This window comes from Pezoporus flaviventris, unplaced genomic scaffold, assembly GCF_033815535.1.
Source record: "Pezoporus flaviventris isolate CSIRO_AGI_PZ_B2104156 unplaced genomic scaffold, CSIRO_AGI_Pfla_v1 ptg000001l, whole genome shotgun sequence".
Classification (NCBI taxonomy): Eukaryota; Metazoa; Chordata; class Aves; order Psittaciformes; family Psittacidae; genus Pezoporus; species Pezoporus flaviventris.
This window is the reverse complement of record NW_026892549.1, coordinates 21358851-21379026: the sequence shown is the minus strand read 5'-3', so window position 1 is coordinate 21379026 and position 20176 is coordinate 21358851. Positions and strand designations below refer to the sequence as shown.

The 20176-nt window shown below is 50.0% G+C and overlaps 1 protein-coding gene across 2 annotated transcripts in view; it reads right to left on the bottom strand.

Moving 5' to 3' along the window:
- Positions 1 to 412: 412 nt before the first annotated feature.
- The window catches only part of ADAMTS14 (ADAM metallopeptidase with thrombospondin type 1 motif 14), a 33855-nt gene continuing 14091 nt past the window's right edge, over positions 413 to 20176 (bottom strand). Inside the window, exons 5-22 of one of the 2 annotated variants that reach the window (XM_061447526.1) lie at positions 17141 to 17224; positions 14986 to 15142; positions 10144 to 10249; positions 9826 to 9969; positions 8997 to 9129; positions 8750 to 8863; positions 7225 to 7373; positions 6823 to 6998; positions 5871 to 6004; positions 5531 to 5654; positions 5317 to 5400; positions 5012 to 5175; positions 4157 to 4322; positions 3370 to 3502; positions 3020 to 3227; positions 2518 to 2644; positions 1960 to 2070; positions 413 to 1192 (exon numbers count right to left, since the gene is read on the bottom strand). In XM_061447526.1, coding sequence (XP_061303510.1) covers positions 837 to 1192; positions 1960 to 2070; positions 2518 to 2644; positions 3020 to 3227; positions 3370 to 3502; positions 4157 to 4322; positions 5012 to 5175; positions 5317 to 5400; positions 5531 to 5654; positions 5871 to 6004; positions 6823 to 6998; positions 7225 to 7373; positions 8750 to 8863; positions 8997 to 9129; positions 9826 to 9969; positions 10144 to 10249; positions 14986 to 15142; positions 17141 to 17224 — 2670 coding nt within the window. In that variant the 3' untranslated portion in view covers positions 413 to 836. The remainder of the gene's footprint in view (positions 1193 to 1959; positions 2071 to 2517; positions 2645 to 3019; positions 3228 to 3369; positions 3503 to 4156; positions 4323 to 5011; positions 5176 to 5316; positions 5401 to 5530; positions 5655 to 5870; positions 6005 to 6822; positions 6999 to 7224; positions 7374 to 8749; positions 8864 to 8996; positions 9130 to 9825; positions 9970 to 10143; positions 10250 to 14985; positions 15143 to 17140; positions 17225 to 20176) is intronic. The other variant, XM_061447528.1, reaches the window with a different exon arrangement.

Below are 20176 nucleotides of genomic sequence, written 5' to 3'. Positions count from 1 at the left end.
TAAAATCCACTCCCAGCTTCCCAGTCATCCCTGTTTCCCTCCATATGGTGTTGATGCCCCACAGGCACTGGGTACCAGAGTGCAGGGATCAGGCTGGTGGTCCTGGGGAGGCCAGGCATTGGTATCAGCTCAACGACAATATTGGCTAAAAAGTCACCACCAGGTGACAGGCATTTTTTACAAGTATTTTTGGTCTTTCACCTTATTCTTATTGCTCCTGTTAATGTTGCCTGGACCATCTCTGCCTATCCTGCAATGAAAGACAGAAGCTGGTCTATGCTTCTTATACTCCATCCTCCACTCTACCCCAACAGGGACAGGCCAGGGCGGTAGTCTGGGCACTTCCCCACATTCCCACCCACCACACCTTACCACCTACCTCTGGTTGCTTTTGCCCCCCCCCCCCCCCCCCCCATATTCCCAGCATCCTCCAGGACCCTTCTGTCCAGCACACCTGGTGTTGCTGCTTCGGGCAGGGGGAAGGAAAAAGCAACATTAAATCCCACCCACCCCCAGTCCTTTTAGCACCGTGGGAGGAAGCAGCCTGTCTACCCACAGCCAAGCCGCTGATGCTTTCTTTGCTCCTTTTTGCCTTTTTTTCTGTGGCGCTATCAACAGCAAAAAACCATGCCACAGCTGGGAAGGCAAGGGGGATCTTGGGAAAGAAGTGGTTTTCCTGGCAATTTCTGGGTGACTGGGTCGTTTCCAAACCCTGCAGTGCCATCCATGAAAACCACCACTGGAAGGTGGGGGAAGAGAGGAAAAAGAGGGGGAGGAGGAGAGGGAGGGAGGGAGGTAAAGGTTTCCCCTGCCCCATGAGGAGGTGTCCTGAGGGGTTACCTGGCTGCATAGCCCCTGCCCGGCTCATTTGGGGCTGGCAGCCCCCTGGGTAAAGCACCGCTGCTGGGCATCCCTCCACTGGTGGCTGGCCCGGCCTGAGGCACCGGTGTGGGGCCCCCCCGGTGTTCCCTCTGGGCAGAGGCAGTGGGGCCGGGGGAGAGCAGGGGAGCAGGGCTGGGAGCAGCAGTTCCCAGGAGAGCGCTGGGGCCGGTGGCTAGGGGCGAGCTGGTGGTGGAGGATGCCTTCTTGCTGCAGGATTCACAGCAGAGCTTGTTGTAGCCAGGGATGGAGCAGTAGCGAGCCAGAACCTCCATCTGGCAGAAGATGGACTTGTCCCCAAGGCAGGGTTCCCCTGGAGAAGGACAGAGCAGTGTCAGGCAGAATGAAAGACTATGGCATTGCTCCCACCACTGCACTCTTCCAATCACAGAATCAGCTCGGTTGGGAAACACCTTTAAGATCATCAAGTCCAACCATTACTCCAGCACTGCCAAGTCCACCACTAAATCGTGTCACTAAGGGCCTCATCCACATGTTTTCTGAGCACTTCTAGGCACTTCCACCCCCTTTGCAGGGTGCTGTCAAACCTACTCTTGCTCTCTGCCCCAGGCAGCAATTCTGGCAATGCTTGTACAGGAAAGGGGAGTGAGGGAGTTGGAAAACAAAGCAAAATGCTCAAGGTTTTTGTGCATAGGAGAAAAGAACAGAGAGTAAGCGATGCTCCAAACCAGCATCTTAAACTAGATAGCGACGCATCTCACTCCACCTGTGAAGCACTCCAAGGCAAACCCTTGCTTGCAGCAAGGGGCAAAACCCAGCCATGTTACTGATGCAGGCTGAAAAAAAGTTCAAGGTGAAAAGGAAAGGGCATAAAATGCAGGAGGCAAAGGGAAGTGCAACACGGTGCCCAGCCAAAGGCAGTGGAAACTGCAAGATCCCAGACTCCACAAGATGGCAACCGAGCAGCAGGCTTTGCAAGCAGAGGCATCAGAGATGCAGAGGGCAGAGCTCCCCAGAACCACTGCTGGATGTGTGTCCTCTCTCCAACCCGCCTGTGTTTTCATGGAGAGCTGCAGAAGCCCTTGGGAGCATCACCCTCACCCGAGGAGGGATGCTTACTGGAGGAGATCTTGCTAACAGGGTTTTTGTCTCCATCCTGAGGCACCCGCTGTCCTTTGGATGTGCCACGGTCACTGGTGTCAGCACTGGTGGTGATGCCAGAGAGCTTCTCTGCGGAGAAAGCACCACGATGTCCAGTTGGCACAGGAGGCTGGGGCACTCAAAATAGCTGGGTAGGGTGTTTTGGTGGGGAACTTTTTTGTTTTAAGGGATATCCTTAGAAATGAGCAGCCAGTAGGCCCAGCACTTAAGTCACCCAAAAACCCCCAAGGTGAACTCCAGGGTGCCAATCCCCATTGTATCCTTCAGCTTATCACATCCTTAAACTGCCAGAAAACCCAACACCATCTGCAACAAATATCACAGCCCAGAACAGCAAAGTGACAATATTTAGGCTGGCCTTCAACCCTTTCTCTGCCAGCGGCATCAGGGATGTTCAACCCAGCCTTCTTTGTTGGCATCCCCGGAAGCTGAGGTGGGCTGGAGGACAGTATGAAGGTTGGTCCCTGTCAGCGCGTGCCCCCCGCAAGCACCATCCCCTCCTGCTCCTTCTCTCACCCGGGCAGACGGCCACGTGGCAGCCCTGAACGGCCTCTGGCTTGTCCCCTTCGCAGAGCGCACCGTTCTCGCTGCCTTTGCACAGCACTTGCCGCTGCTGGACGCCTTCCCCGCAGCTGGCCGAGCACTGTGCACAAACACACAGACAGTCGGTGGTGGGGTGAGGAAAACAGCGTGCCCTGACAGCCATCCGAGGGCAAGTATTCACAAGTACCGGCACATACAACTCCTCAGGTGGGTGGTGCTTTCTAGTAAGGGCTTTCCCTGTCCCTTTATAGCAAACCCTCCCTGCGCTCCACTGGGGTGCACAGTGATGCTATCTCTTGTCTAATTCTGAGTTTCCCCACAAGCCTTAGTGAAAACATCACTGGCTCTTTTACCTTTATCACCACGCCTAAGAGAGCAGCCTGCTCCATAAGCACCTGGCCTTCACACCCAGCTCCTGTACCCTCCTCCTGACCCTGCTGTTCACCGGAGGGCTTCCCCACCCCTCCCAGCTCACCTCGGACCACGCGCCCGTCCTCCACTGTGCAGGGCAGGGCAGGCGGCTGCAGGGCCGGCGCGTCTCGGGGCGCTGCCCAGGGCAGTACTTGGTGTGCAGGGTGCGGTTGGTGCCGTCCTGCAGGCGCTGCACGCACTGCACCACCCGTGCCTGCACCCCCAGCTTGCCGCAGGACCTGCTGCAGGCGCCCCAATCCTCGGCCACCCAGCTGCCAGCGGGGAGAAGATGGACAGGGCAAAGGTGTTAGAGGAGATGCCCACACTAGGAAGCTGCTGGTGCACTCCCAATGAGGCCCACAGTATCCCCATAGAGGAGATGAAAACACCTCGGGCCAGCCAAGGACTACTCACATTGGCTGGGAGCACTCCTGGAGGTTACAACGCCGCCGGATCGGCTTCGGCTTCTTGCCATTGTCACAGAAGTTTCTATGCACCATCCGGTTGTCGCTTTTCCGCCGGCAGCCATACTTGGTGTACTGGATGCCTGGCAGGGCACAGCATGGGGGGTGAGGCAATGGGTGCAGGGCTCCCACCAGCTCTCCACCCAGTCCCTCTCCTGCATTCCTGCAGGACGTGTGCTCTCAGATGTCACCACTCAGGTGGGACCCAAGCAGCACTTCACCCAGGCTTAAGGAGCAGTCATCTGCAAGACTCCTTGGCTCAAATCCACTTAAAAACAGCCAAGGAATTAAAAAAATCATAGTAGGTACATGGATAGACAGACATAGGTATGCAAACATGATCACATAAGCCCGTTTTCATAAGACATCAGTCCAAAGGAGAACTAGATGATCTTAAGGTCCTTTCCAAGCCTAACTGTTCTAAGATTCTGTGACAAAATGCTCCTCTAAACTGCGCTGCAATAATGTTTTTTAACACTTATATTCCTGTGTGGTAGATCCTCCAAATTACAGGGGTGCAAAGAACATGGGTATGGGTGTGGAAAAGAAAGCCAGGCCTCCAAGCAGTACCAAGTCTAGGTGTAAAGCCTTGCAACATGCGATCTTGTTGAGAAACACTTTAAAACAGCATCTGCATGTCTCCAAGCCAGAGGTGTTCCAAAGGGCTCATGCACTGCCTAACATACCCGAGCATCCTCCCAAGCACACACTGTAGGCTGCTACAAAGGGAAAGCTACCTCCTCCGCACGCCTTGGAGCACTGAGACCAGCTCTTGAGGGCCCACTCATAGGAATCCATCTCCTCCAGCAGGACATTGTTGTTTCCAATCATGGGCAGCAGGTCCTCATGGATGATGTACCGGTACATCAGGCTGCTCCTTGCTTCCTCCTCCTGAGGGATGACCTGTGGGCAGAGAAGACAATTGAAGAAGGGGAAGGAGAAGGAGGAGAGATGCCATGGGAGAGAGAAGGGAAGACGAGGCCATCAAAACAAAAAGAAGTAAACAACGGTACAGTACACACTGTAGGAGAAACAAACCACATTACTACCTCAAACATGATTAGGTGGGCTCTGAATGCAGAATTTACCCTTCGAGAACACATCTCTCCAGCTGTGGAGTAAAACGCTGCCCAAACGACCCAACTCTCCAGCCTTGGGTCGTAAGTCCCTGGACTCTCCTCTGACCTGCAGATTCACAGTCTACACCCAAAGCAAGCACCGGCCAAGGGGATGGAAGGGAGTGCAGACCTATCCTTCCTCAAGCACCCAGGAAACCCAATACCTAACTACCTAAAATGGCAGTATAACTAAAATGAGGTATGGAGTCATAACCAATTGCTGCATAGAGCAAAATATGGTTAGCCTCAAAGGCAAGAACCCAAGTGATGTATCCTTATGCCATTCCTGCACGCAGCTCACTGTCTCTTGCTTTTGGCTAGCTCATTCACCCAGTTTTAATGACATGCCCTACATCCCTTCTCTACCAAAGTCCTTCCATCACCTCCCAGATCCCATCACGGACCACCTTCCCTCTCTATACCACTGGGTAATGGACATCCCACACCCGCAGAGCATGTGTAAACCAGACTTACCAAAACACTGATGGCCTCATGCAGAGGACCACTGGTTTTCAGGCTCTCCTTGCCATGTTCAACAGTGTATTCCCATTCCAATCCCATCTCAATGAACACATGGCTTTTGGCTTCTTTACCCTTAGCATTAAGGACAAAATTACCCGTGGCTTGATTCTTAACAGCTGGAGGAAAAAAGGAGGTATTTCAACATCATTTCCTTTGGTCATTGCCTTTGAAGGACTGGAATGACTCAAATAAGACCCTTTGCGTGGGAACTGTCAGGGCTAAAAAAGGTAGTGGGTGAAGGGAGACAGCAAACTCACCGATGCTATGGGATGCTGGCTCCATCTCTTCTATCTGAAGGTGCCTAGCTCCAGCCGGAATTTCAAACATCTTCAAAACACTTGCTGAAAGAGAAGGAGGAAGGATGGAGGAAAAGGCAGGTGTTCTCCAACCAGACACACATTCGCTCACAGCCACATGTGAATCCAGCCTACCCTGACCAAATCCACTCCCAAATCCATCCAGCCTGCTCACCTGGCTGCTTCGGGGTCTTGGCCAGTGTGCCCTTCACAGTCCGGCAGTGGGAATTGTCCCCTCCACAGACCCCACACTTGTCATCCTGCTTCAGGGAGCCAACCTCCTTGTCACAGCCAACGTGCTGTCACCCGTGGGGAAGAGAAGACAAGCAGAGTTACATGCCTGCAACCATTCCCATTGCTCCACCATCCCCATAGCTCTTTGCTGCCCTTAGGGTCAGTCCCCAGGCTAAAACATGCATCCCCAAGGAGTAGTGAGTGGGTCAAGGGGATGCGCAAGCATTCTCCTGGACAGGCAAAGGACAGAGATGGTCATGCAGCAGCTGTCGTCTCCTCACCACGCACTCGCCACGGACACAGATGCTGTAGGGGTCTCGGTAGCTGCACCGGGTACCATCGTGAACGACCTGATTCATGAACACCACATCCCCTGTTCCCTCGGACTGGCAGATCAGCTCACACTTCTGAGCATCTGAGGCAAAACAAAAAGGGGAAAAAGGAGAAAACAAAAAAAAAAGGGGGGTTGTGGAAATACATTAGGGTGACTGAAGACAGAAAACCATCTCAGCCTGTAACCATGAGCACAGCCAGATTTCCAAAGCCCAGCCTATTCATAAGCCTTATTTTGCTGCACCTTTTTGCTGCTCAAGAGTCTGCACTTTTGCCCAGCACACTCAGAAAATTAAGAGAAGGCGGCTGGACAAGACACGCTATGAGATACAACAATGCAAGACACTTGGCTGTGTGCATGAGGAATACCAAGCCAGGCAGACAGACCTGGCTCCCATCCCAGCCTGGAGCAGCACGCTCCCCCACTGTGGCTCCGGGAGCAAGCAGGCAGGGCCATCACCCCACCGTCTCCAAGGAAAACAAGTCCTCTGCGTGCCAAAGCACACAGAAAACAGAGATAAAACTTTTAAAGTAGCACAGAGTTATCTGTGGCTACCATTACAAGGGGCTCTCATTTTCCTAGCACAGGAGGAGCAGGGAGAGATTTGAACATGGGCTGATCCCAGCCCAACTCTGCTGCACTTTGAGACAGAAGGAACCAGAGTATGTCTGGGTTCCCTATGGGTCACCTGAGGACAAGCATAAGAGATTGATTTTAAAGACCTGGCTGCTTGATGCTGGTTTACTGCACTCTAGTTTCCACCTCAGGAGCTTTCCACAACCCAACATCTGTGCAGCTGGCATAGTCTCCATTCCATGGTGATGGCCACCAGTGCAGCCTAGTCCAGGGGAGAAGGTAATTTGGCTACCGCTCCTTTGCTAGGACCTGCTGCCGCTCACCGTCGTGATGCTCATAGGGAAGCCAGGAGTGCTTGCTGTTCTGGTGGGTGTAGTAGGAGTTGCGCTTGGAGCACTGCTGGGCACGGAAATCCTGGTAGGGCCCCGGGCACTCCTCAGCATTGCACACTTGGTACTCATAGGTGGATCCTGGACAGTGACGCCCACCATATGCTGGGCTGGAAAATAAAGCAGGTGGGTTGAAATTGTGTCGGGGTTGGGGGGTGGGAAATGCTGTTCAAACACAACACAGCTCAGCGCCCAATTGCATGGCACAGGTCACACAGGAGCAGACGTCCCCATCCCTGCCAAGGAGGGGAACAAGTGGAAGAGCGAGGAACCTCTGGCTCTCAGCCACTTTGTTTTACCCCCGCTAAAAGAGACGGAGGCAGAGACCAAACGTACGGTGGGTTGTCACAGCTCCGGCTGCGAGTGCGCACGCCTCCACCACAGGTCCTGGAGCATGAGCCAAACTTGGACCAGGAGCTCCAGCTGCCATCCTGGCTATAAGGCTGCTCTGACGTCTTCCAGATGCAGTGACCTTTGAAGCACCACTAGAAGGGAAGAAAGAGACGGGTGGCTTTGCTCCAAGAGCCCAGCACAGCTCTACAGCTGGGACTCACAGCAGAAAATGCAGCAGAGGAACAGGAATAAGCAGGGCAGGTTCCCAACACATCTGTGCTTGAATCTGATATAGAAAAGCCTGCACAGTGGTGGTTTACATCAGCTGGGAAGCCGGCAGCTGGGTTATACTATCGTGTTTTTCTCTGGGGTTTACTTGGTCGCAAGTATTTTAGTTTTTCAAATGATAGCTGGAAAAGTGGGCAATGAAGGAGGTTTGATTTGCTCCAGACATGATACACGAGCCATGCAGCTGCACAGACGGAGGACAAACCTGTGCAAAAGGCTGCTAAAGGCACAAGCCTGGCAAAGATCCCTCTGCAAAACAAATCCCTTTGGATTTCTTTTTGTAACACTGTATTTTTGAGCTTTTGGACTGGTTTTCTGTCTGCAACTGAACTCCTCTTTCTACCCACGCTGATCCTTGGACAGGCAGTGAATTATACCTGGGCCGAGGACTGGACCAGCTCTGGGGATGTCTCCCTTCTGGCACAGGAGGACGAACCCAAACTTTTGCGTGGTGCACAGCAGCAAGCTGTTTTGTTTTCAGTAAGCAAAATAAAGAGCTCTGCACTTCTTCCCAGGCATGTAACTACGCCTGGCACGAAGCTGCAGCATCACCCCATGGGCACCCAGACCCAGGGTTTAACTCCAGCCCTGGCAAAAAGCCAATGGTGCCTTCAGTGGCCACTGTGACAGATGCAGGTGAGGTCCCCGAAGAGGCAAAACACTGACCAGCCCATGGACCTCCCAGTGTAGATGCTGCAGTCACCTGGAGCCACGTGCCAGCACGACATGTAAAACATCTGTATGCGTTCCAAAAAGCCTTATTTTGGAACCTTTTAGCAAAGCATCATTGAAGCACTCGAGAAGACTGCATTCTCAACGACATTGTTGGAATTTATACAGATACTCATCATAAGGTGCTGGATACTTTGCATCAAGCCATTCTCTGGCAAAGAACCACCCAAAACCTACATGGGCCAGCAGCTTTTCCAACGTATCCACACTTTCATACTGTGCTAACAGGCATGCTAAGAGAACCTAAAGTAAAAGCTGATGCCATCGTGACATTGTACGTGCAATGATGGCATTGCTCTTTTGCCAGGTGACAAAACAGACCTGCTTCTCTGCAGAAGCAGGCAGATCAGAAGAAAAGCAAAGTCCTCATCTGAGCAGAGACTGGGGAAAATAAGGAGTAATGCCAGTTAAGAACTGGCACCAGCTAAGAATGGGCACCCACTGACTGCTGCCCTCAAGGGTGTCACTGTCCCCTCCCAAGAAACAGACATGAAGGACCAGTCTCTACCTTGCCTGGAGAGCACTCGGTTCCATCCAAGGGTGGCCCCTTCTTGGTCTTGCAGAAGTAGGGGTTGTCTGGGTGGCTGCACCACAGCTGCTTGCAGGGGTCAAAGGTGCGGAACTGGGGAGCACAGAGGAGCTGGGCTGGGACGGCAGCGGCATGTCCCAGTAGGCTCACAGCACCCCTCCTTGCCCCACAGCACCTGGCTGGGGGTCCTGGGGGGTGGCAATGTGGCCATGCAACCCCTACTCACCGCAGTGCACGTTTTGTAGCCCACTCCAAAGTCGAAGCGGCACTGCTCATCCATGGAGTAGTTAATACCTGGCAGCTCGGGTAGTGTGGGCCACTGGTGCTCAAAAGGGTCATCCAGGAGGCAGTCATAAGAGCTGCAGAGAAGGAGGGCAAAACAGTCAGACATGGAAGGTTTCCCTTCTTCACACCCTCCCTCACCTCCAGCTCTCTCTCCAGTTCAGATACTGAGAAATCTGATTCATCTTGGCACTGAAAAATGTGTCCAGCAAAGACCAACTGTGCAGAGTCAATTAAAGACAAGCATCCCTCCGCTGAATGCAGCTCCCTAGGGAAAAGAGCACATTGGCACCAGTGGGTACTACCACTGCCACCTGCTTTCCTGCTGCTCTTGGCTCTGACACTCAGAAACCTCATGGCCCGTTTCTACACCTTATTATGCAGCACAGAATGTTTTATAGCCTAAAGGGAAAACCACACAGGCTGCCCAAAGCAAACGGCAAAATATCTGCGATCTGGATGTGGGCTCCACCAGCACAGAGCTTCAAACTACTGCTCTGTTGACAGCTCCAGCTTTCATCAGGCTCCTATTTGCCTCCAGCATCCACAGCTCAAAATGAATTCAGACTAGACCAAGGAACCAAAGCTGTTAGTAGAAGAAAAACAGAAAATAACTTCCCAAGGACTCATTTTTACTATTCTGGCCAAAACAAGCAGTCCCAATGGGGACTTGTCCACTGCTTGCTTCATGCAGGAGCTGCTGGGTACAGAATGCAGGCAATCATCTCACCATCTGAAGGGAGAACAGCCCCTCCTGGTTAAAACTGACTTACTGAATGTAGCGGTTGAGCTCCTGCTTGCTGCAGCGGGACCAGTGGTAGCGATGGAAGGCAGCCTGGACCAGTGGTGCCATGATGCTCCCCATGCTGGTCTCATCAGCACAGCGATTGCCCTGGCCATCATGCTCCATGCCTAACCTGATGGGAAAAGCTGGTGTCAAGTCAGGTTCCTGGGGGATTTACACCAGCCCATTAGATGCCACAGTGGTACACACATCTGCACTAGCAGAAAGTCTCTTTTGAAAAGGAAGGGGTTCCACCATGCTTTTTCCCCCAAAGAAGGGGACAGCCAGCTCTGCCCCTGTGACTTACACGTGGCCAGTCTCATGGGCAACGACGAATGCCGAGGAGAAGCCATCTTCATGGTTGAGGGTGCAGCTGCGGAGTGGGTGGCACATCCCTGTCACTGGTGCATAGCCTGGGGCAAGAGAGAGTGGAAAGATAGAGGAAGAGAGGAGAGAGAAAACCTTTGAGGGGGGGCAAAAAAATAAAACATTAAAAAAATCCAAAACCAAACCAAACCCTGCAGCCTGGCTTTGCTGCAACAGGAGGAGAAAACAAACAGGAAGGTGCTGAAGAGGAGAAGCTGCCCAGGTCACTTGTACAGTAGCCCAAGGACCTCCTCACCAGTATGACCATCCAGGCTGCCAGTGGCAAAAGCAAGCTGTGGTTATGCTGAGGCTCACCGATAACTTTCTGTCTTCATGCCAATATACCTGAGCCAGCAAGAGGGCAGCAAAGGGACCCATGGGTGCTTTACCAGGGCTGGTGACCACTACCTCTCAGCCCAGAAATAACATTCCCCGCATTCAACTTTATTAAAAAAACATAAAGAAGAAAGGAAGAAAGAGAATGAAAGGCACAAGATGTCCCTCAGAACCCCACCAAAAATACAGCCTTGCTCACTGCAGGCTATGGAGGACCCCTGCAATGCACCCACACATGCACCCACACCAGCCCCAGGCAAGGGGGCACCCCCCTGGCAAACAGAGCTGAGGAGGACCATGCACCTCCCCAGCCCCCCAGCCCTCGATCAAGTGCAGTGCAGTGGGGCAGCTGCAGGCAGAGAAGTCTTCCCCCCACCATTCAGTAACGCACCATCACAATTTTGGATTATTTTCCTTCCCACATTATTTCTGCCCAATTCAATTAATCCCTTGGCACCATCTAGAAATTGCTTCCCAATTTATTTTTTCCTTTTTTATTTTTTTTAAGACTGACCGTTTTTGGCATCAAGGGATATGAAGTTAGTGAAGGAAGGACTTACAGGTCCAAGTAGCAAAAGCAGAACAGGACCATGCTGGAGAAGTCTGCTCTGGGGATAGGGATGCTTGAAGAGGAAAGCTCAGTGAGCCAAGAGGAACGCAGAGCTGCAGTAGGAGAAGGGTACCAATGAGCTGAGGGTGGGTGAACACCCCCATGCCTGTGCTCCTGCACACACCCTGGGCAAAACATGGGGTCCACAGAGCCCATGTGCCACCATCCTTGTGGGCCACACCAAGCCAGCAATTCATGACTAATTGCCCTGGAAGAAGGTGGAGAGGAAAGGATGTGATTGCTCTCAGCTTAATTCCACAGCTGGCAAAGGACAACAGATAAAAGCAAAACAAAAAGGCTTCCTACAGCTCTGCCCTAAAGTCAACAGTAGTTGACTTTGTGGGTGCACTGAGTGGATCAGATGTCTGATGGGACAAGGGATGGGTTGCTGCTGCACCACTGGACACCCAGAAGTTACCGCCACCCCAGGCATAAAGCAAAACCAAGGGGTTTTGGGGCAAGTGTTTCCTTCAATATTTCTATTTACCAGCTGGGCAGAGAACTTCCAAGGTGACCATTGGAACTTCTAAAGGAAACTTCCCTCATCATCATAATTTAATTTTTCAAAACAAGCCCAGACACAAGCCTTTGAAGGGTTCACTCACACACTATTTTGTGGGAAGCAGCAGATGCATTTTTGCCTTAGCTCCAAGCGAAGAAGTTGGGTGAACCCATGCTACCAAGCAAAAAGCCCAAGATTAAATAAATACCCAATTCTCATTATGTGCAGAGCGAATTCGCTTGCGCCTGCAAAATACCATGTAACCTCAGGGAAACACCCACAACAGCAAGGATCTCCTCAAAGCAGCCTGCTTCAATAAATACACTTGTGGTTTTATTTAATAAGGGAAGCATTTGTTTTCCATCTTCCTCCCCACATTCAGGTGGACAATGAGACTTACTTCAATGAACAAATAAACTAAAACATCTTAAGAAAGAAAGTGAAGAAATTACATGCTCAGCAGATAATGCAGTCAAAAGGTAACAGGCCAAACTAAGACCTTGAGAGAGAGAATCAGATAACTGGGTTTAACCATACAGTAATGAGTCAAATCCTGGATAGATCATTTTAAAAGATTCCCCCATAAAACTTTCCACAAGAAAGAATTAAGATGTGGAAAGTCTTCTGTACAAGGGGAGAGCAAATGTAGTTTGTCTAGGATGAAAACAAGACAAATTCCCAACCAAAGAGGCTCTGGATGTCTGGATGCAAGATGGGACAAAAGAATATGAAAAGATGTATGCTCAGGAAGGCAGACACTACCTTCCCATAAAGAAGACCCCAGTGAGAACTAGAAGTATAAAGGCTTCTCCACAGAATGATGTCAAGAAGTAACTACCTGGAAAATACTCAATTAGTAAAAACTAAATTAGCCTGCAAACGCTTAGCAGACACACATAGGAGAAGCATGTGTCTTCACCATACTGACAAGACACCAACCAGCCTCTTGCTTCCTCCAAACGCACTTTATTCATCTTTATGGACATTTCCTACCTGCTTTCAGACTCTCTGACCACCGTGGACCACCAGTGTGCTCAAAGACCAACTGTAGGTGATTATGGGGAAACAAATTAAATCTAAGCAAAAGTATGCTTCACCCTGGACCAGAAATTTACAACCTATCTGTCACCACCAAGACGTATTTCTCTTTTGAGGGCAGGAGTTTATTTGCAACCCACACGCGAGAGCAGCACAGCTTAGCTGTCCCTCCCAGTCCTTCCCCTTCACACCTTCCAGCTTCCCTCGATTACCAAAGCAACAATGGCATCAGCTTCTCAGAATTTCTCCACATTGGCCACAATTGCTCCCATCCCCATCAAGAGATGCCATGAGCAGGGCTGTTGCCAGCACAGAAGTTTTTGTAGACCTCCTAAGGGCTCGGCTTGGACCTGCAACAAAGAGCTACACCACAAGACTGCAATGCTTTGCGAGGGTTTGCATCCAGTGCTGCACTAGACCTGACACTGGTCTAGTTCACTAGCCAAGGGGAGGTAACATGACACAGGGGGAGGTACAAGCCATGTGTGGTGGGGATGTGATGGTGGAGCATGGCTGACTTGCTGGCATGGAAATAGCCTGGGCTAAGAGGACTGTGCAGGTAAATCAGTCAGATTCAGCCCTGTCTCCATTGCTTATTGGTCTAAGGAATTGCTTACAAGTGTAAGGAATGATGAGGCACAGGCTTGCCATTTAGACTCCATTCCCAGGTCCCTGTGACTTGGAAGACTTCATACTCAATAGCTTCCTTTCTCCTGGCTTGCTGATTTGGGCTGTAGGGTCTTCGGGGTGGAACCACCTCTGCCTTCAGCTCAGCTTCAGGACATGTATGAGCATGGCAGATGCTTCCCAACCAGCACATATCCATACAGCATTGGCTAAAGAAGCCAGCAGGCATTTGCCATCACCTCAGCAAGCCACATAAGATACCATCAGTGAACATGCACCATGAACAAGTATTGGAGGTGCCACAGTCTGGGCCTTCATTGCATGTAGCCCTGAGCTGAAAAGAGGCAATAGGGATCTAAAAGGGCTTTGTTTTAAGGAAAAGAGGCAACAGTGAGCAAAGTGTTACTATTCCAGCAGCCCAATGAGAGGGCAGTTCCCAGTGGGTGAGAAGCACCTTCACCTTGTGCCATGCAACGTGGCCAGGCAAGGACACAGCAGTCACAGGGACTTCTACAGAAAGCAAACCTCCATCCCAGAGATATGTGAAAAGCGGGGAGCCAGATCCACAGGGAAAACAGGAAGGAGCTGGAACAAGCACACCTACAGAAGGGCTACTCCATCGATCTCATGACTCCTTCCCACCAAGGGGGAGTCCAGTGGGCCTCCCCCTTCTGCCAACATGCCAAAAAAGGTCCTCTCACCAACTCCTTTGGACACAATCACTTTGCCAGCAAGGGTCTAGAAAAACGAAACAAAACCTGGTATTTCACCAGACAAGGATCCCAAGGCAGGTCAACAACTCACCAGGGAGGTTGTTGGCACGACCCAAGCTCAGCTCTTTGAAGACCAACAAGCATGTTCAAGAGGGCTTCCAGCTGGGTATCTCCAGTGGTTCATCCCCTGCTGCAGGGAGACCCTTTTCAGGGAGGTAATCAAGGGGAGGACAGGACTTCTTCTCCATCTCTCCTTCCTCCCATGCACATGAGAAGGACTTGGGCTATAAATCAGTGTGATATTATCAGCATGTTCATGGTACCAGATGGAGTCTCCTGATGGGAAAGTCGTCTTTCAACCAGTGTGGCTTTTCTGCTTTTCTAATGGAGCTGTGAAATACCAACAGCTTTTCCTTAAGGTTTTTTGGTTTCTTTGCCTAGGTCTCTAAGTTCTCAGACCATGTCACCATAGCTCCTGCACCAGAAGGGTGAGAGGACTATTGCCACTGGCATTGCAGACTGCAGTAAGACCACCTCTTTGGGCCAAGGTTTACTCAATGCTCCCAGGCCCAAGTTCTAATAGGACCAAGAAACCGACCCACATAAAACCAGATTGTAACCAGAGGACAAAAAGGACTGACTGGCCCTGTGAAGCTCCCTGCCGCATTCCATCTTTTTTATGTTATTTTTAAACTTTTTAAGGCACTTTGGGACAAGTGGAGGTTTGGTGCATGAAGCCACAATAAGGGTAGAATTAATGAAGATGATTTTGTTATTTGTTCAGGTTGATGCTCTGCATTAATTCTTTCTTCTACTTGACACTAAAAGAATACCAATTTTTATAACCTTTTTCTGGACCCTGCTGGCAAAAATCAGACTGTGTTTGCAAGAAATCCTCTCCCCTTGCTGGCTTTCCCCCAGCAAACTGCACATACCTGATCGAGATAAATACAGTACCTTGCATACCTGCGGGACCAAAATCTTGCCTGGTGAGAAATACAGCATGGTCATGGTACTCGGCATGCTTCGGGTCAGAGCGCTGCTGTGAGTGAGCCCAGCGGCAGACCTGCTCCAAGCTCCGAGATGGATTCCCTCGCTCTATCAGGCTGACTGACTGGGTAAAGAATGAAAAAAAAAGAAGAAGAAAAAGAGATGGGTAAGTTAGTGGAGGAGAAGGAACCTGCAGCAGGAGTTCTGGGGTTGGAAAGACTACTAAAGCAGTGCTTCTCCATCATTAGAAGCAACAAAACCCCACTTGGCATCTGCAAGGCATCTTGCACTTCTTAAAATTTAAAAACACCAAAGAAATCACTCCCACAAACGGATGTGGTCTCATACAAGAAGGTATATGACCCTCTCTGATCACAGGAGTGCTTGGGGCAGCAGTATAAAAAAGAAGATAGCAGCTGGGAAGCAAAGAGGTCTCAGATTTCCAGCTCCTGCACAAGCTCCTCATCAAGACTTCACAAGGTTTGATGCAATAAGCAAAGCAATGCTTCCCTGTAAAACTTGACCTACAGAGATCAAGACTCCAGTAGAAAGCAGGTGGAAGTGTCCAGGATTGTTTCATAGCTGGCACCTTGTCCTTCATCTTTTTGTTGTTGTTGTTGTTGTTCAAGATTAGCACTTTGCAAAATTACGCCGTATAAATTATATTCTATAAAATAAATTATGCTCTCAGGCAGGTACCCACTGAACCACAGCAGTAGGAAGAAAGGTAAGAAATATTGCCCTTCCTCTGCCTCTTGAGTGGAAGCCATTGAGGTTTAACCCTACCAAGAACAAGGTGGAAGACAAGAAGCTGCAGGAGGCCTTGCTCAGGAAGCATCAGACCTAAGCAGTAGTGAGCTGAGACCTCTCCTGGATTCAACCATCTGCTCATTACTTCTCACATCATCCCCCAAACCCAAGCAGTAATGTAACAGACAAAGCAGCTGCCTCCAGCACAGGCTTTTAGGAGGATAAATCATCCTAAACAGAGCCCTTCGGTTCTCCTCTCTTTGGTTATTGGCTGTAACACCACAGTTCTGTATCCCTTCTCCTCCATATATCATCCTCCAGCCCATAGCACTAACACTGATGGGAGGAACTCCCACCACTGGGAGGATTACTGAGTTTCTCGCATGGAGATGATGTTCCTGGTCCCCCAGAAGCCTCCAAAGATGAGCCAACCTCTGTCTTTGTCCCTCCCCCTTAGAACCATTCCCAAGACTCTAGAATGCACTGGGTTTCTTCCAGCCAAGCAGATTTCTGTAACAAGCAGGGCTTTTTCCAAGACCTCATGGGTCTTATTTGTAGACCACACACAGAGACACTGCCGTGTTGAATCACTTGCAAAAATGCTTCATGTAGGACAGGGGCTTGCCACAAAAAGTATCGCAAATCAAGTTGTTTTAAAGAAAATCATCAGCCTTCTCTGCTCAAGCAAGCCTCAAAAAAATAAATGAGAAACCACAAGAAATCTTCCCACATTTTTTCTATCCATGCCCAAGCCACCTGAGAGCTGCAGGACAGCCAGAGAAATCTTCCAGGGCTGCCAAGTCAAGCCTGTGACACAGGAGATCCTGGCCTTGGCTTCTCCTCACTAATACCCACCTCCTACCAACTTGGGAAGCCACCTTAGTCTCATCATCTACTGCTACTCTCCAGCTTCTGAGAAAGCCCCTCGCAATTCTTCCCGCACCCAGAACAAGCAGATAAAGGTTGACCACAGTCACCCGCCTTCTCCCCAGGGACCTCTCTTTGCCCTGGGGCTGGGCAGCTATGGGGCTCTCCGGACCTTCAGGCTCCAGAAACCAGCCAGATGAGGGTTTGAATTCATCCCTGCTCAGCACAGTTGTCACTTGGGCTTCAACAGATGATCTGAACAGCCACATTCTTCCAAGCCAGCGCTTACTTAAGTGCTAAATATTACAGTGATGAGACTCAAAGCCATGGTGTCACTGCACACTTGCCAGCCTTGGGAGAAGCGGCAGCTGCCTGCTGCGCCTACACTGCATTTCAGCAACCCTCCTTTCCTCATGGGGCAGGACTTGAGACAGGAAAGCAGCTAAAAAGCAGGGGCCAGCCTGAATAGCATCTCCTTCTCATCATATCCAAGCACTGTATTTACCTGGCGGTATCCCACCATGATCATCCTGACCAGCACAATGTTGATGTGAACACCCAGGGACTCGTCGTGGTAAATTTCATCCACCTGAAGAAGAGAGGGAAATAAAACAGAGAAGTTAAGATGACCCCAGCTCTCAGGTCCCTCCTGTCATTCACGCTCCCACGTTCAGTGTCCTATCCTGCCTTCCAAGACCACACAAGACCAGGTGCAAAGATCTCATCTCCCCAGCTTTTTCTTTTTTTATTATTATTATTTTCCCCTGTATAAAACCCATACAGACAAAAAGCTAGGCTGCAATAAGCCAAGTTTCCCCAGGACGGGTGGCTCAGATGGTCAATGACATCACCCATCAAGACAGCAGAGAAGGGCTGTGTTTCCCACAGAGGTTGCCTCCACCATCAAGCATCTTGCAGTGAGCCATTGACCCATTCAGAGTACAAATTCCTCAGATGGAAGGAAATGTTTTGGGCTCCAGCATCCTTATGTTTGGTGGAAAGAAAAAATGGCTTTTTGGGGAGAGGCAAGTAATTGTATGGAAGCAAGGGCATTACTCAGTTACACCAGTGAGTCAAATTTGACCTACTGCTTCAGAAACCCCAGGAGAAGACAACACAATGAAAAGAACAGGGAGGGCTTGTGAGTCAATAAGATATCTATCAACATCGGCTATTAAAAATGACTTTTCAAAGGAAATAATGAGCTATAACCTTTTCCTTATGAGTTTCTAGGATGAATAACAATTCTAGGCCTAAGTGCTACCAAGGGAAGAAGACTTCCAGATGAGAAAGGTCCCTGCAAGCTCGGCACAGTGACAGCCAGAGCCACTGAACTGGCAGCCATAAACCCATGCAAGCACAGGAGACCCTGCATCAGCCCTCACCCTCCTGGCAAAGCATGTGTGAAAATACAGCCCAGCAAAAAAGAAAGAGAATTTTTAGAGAATGGGACTTTCTTATTCCCCAAAAGTCTCCAAAATGAACACTGCCAAAAATGGGGGTTCACTGCAAAACTGAAGGAAGTAAAACTAAAACCATTTTAAATACTGACTAGAATTGTTTACATTAAAATGTACTTTTTCAGCTTTGTCCAAGAGAGAAATAATTTGCCTCAGCTCTATCATAGCTCTCCAGACTAGCTGAATAGGAGAGAGCCAGATTTATGGAGCTTTTTCATTTTTTTCCTCCATTCGTTTTTGTATTTTTGATTTTCTTAAGCTTGTATTTGAAGTGGAGGGTTGGGTGACAACTGCCCCTTCACTGCTGCCCAAATCCAAGTCAGCCACTTTCCAGACTGCATGAGTGCTTTATGAGGCCTCTGATTTATAGGCTGTGTATCTGTTTGAAATACCCACTTGGGTCATTTTTAAATCCAAAGCCCCAGCATTAACATTTCTCCATGACAACTAATACTCCCATGGAACAGCTCCAAGCTTTACAGAGAGGTAATGCAGGTGCTGAGCCCAACACAACTTGAATGCAGCAAAACTGATTAAAACAAAACAAAACTAAAAAAAAAAAAATTCAATAAATAAATCACTGTCTGTCCCCATTAATGCATCCCTTTGGATGCAGAGGCTGCAAGCCCTGAAGGGTGATTTCTGCATCAGCTTGGAAAGATAACACTGTGCAACCCATCCTCAGCTCACCCCTGCTTATGGCAGTTGGGATACTCCCTCAGGCTGCACCAGCACCTTTTAAAGGCATTTTGTAAGAAAAATGAGAATACAATGGATTTCTTCCAATGCTAATCCTTTTTGGGATATGCGCAGACAGGCGGAAGGTCGTGTAGTGCTGCAGCTGGGCTCCTGCTTGCAAACATTACTCAGACCTAGAGTCCCACCAAATCGTGAAGCATCCACCCCAGAAAGGAGCTGCAGCATCCCAGGTGGGGGTTTGGGATGTAGGAGGGATCTCAGCCCTGGGGTTTGGGATGTAGGAGGCTTTGGCATCCAGAATTAAATGTTAGCAGATCTGAGAAGTTCCACATCAGGAGTTTGACCCTTTAGAGAATATTTCAGCCTGAATGAATGTCCTATAATAGACAATACAAACGGGTTAGAAATGGGCAAGAGAGAGAGAAATGAAAAATATGTTATGCCCCTGAAGAGCCAGACCTAGTGGATGGTTCAGGGAACAAGAAGGAAAAGGCAGCCATTTCCCTCACTTTCCAAAATCTTTATGCATTTTCCTTCACCTCCAGCACTTGTCAGGAGCTACAGCACCATTAAACTACTGCTTCAGTCAGCACCTCAAGAACAACCACTGCCACTCTGCTGCTGGCTCCCTACTCCCAAGGACCCCTCAATCCATTGGGATGAACCATGCTCCTGCCTTATGGACCTGACTGCCAGGCAGAGATCCCAGGCGAGCCACTGCTGGACCTTGCCAGGACTTGAAGCATCCAAGAGAGCAGCACAGACCTCTCCCTTCCTGGCTGCACAGAGTATTTTGGCATGATGCTCAGCAGACCCCGCAAGCAGCAGGAAAGGGTGCTCTGTGACAACCTGCTGCATGGCAGCCCGAGCCTGCGAAAGAAGCGGAGGGTCACATCCAGGGGAGGAAGGTACAAGAGCAGAGGTGCTGTTGGGACAAGATCTTTGCTCTGTGCCAGCTGCCCTGCCATGCAGACCTCCTCTCAGCAATGCCCTTTCCTGCCAGTGGTGCCTTCAAACAGTTCCCAGGTTTGGGAACAATAGTATTTTCCACAGACATTGATAAACAGACTCATCAATACCCTACCAGCACAGCCCATTCTTCCTCAGCCTTGTGAGAACTGGCTACAGACAGCAGCAGGACCATAAGCAGCTTAGAAACAGCTCATTAAGGGACTAAGACACAAGAAGCTGTATTATTCTAAGATGGGATTTAATCCCCTAAATCTTCCTTTTAAAGCAGTGCTAAAACCCACTCTCCTCCAGCTAGCAGCAAGTAGGTACCGCTCCAGCCTCTGAACCAAAGGGTTAACACTAAACGCCAGCCCCTGTTTTGTCTAGGGGAAGGCAGCATTTAGGCTGGGACCTGTACCTAACAGATACCA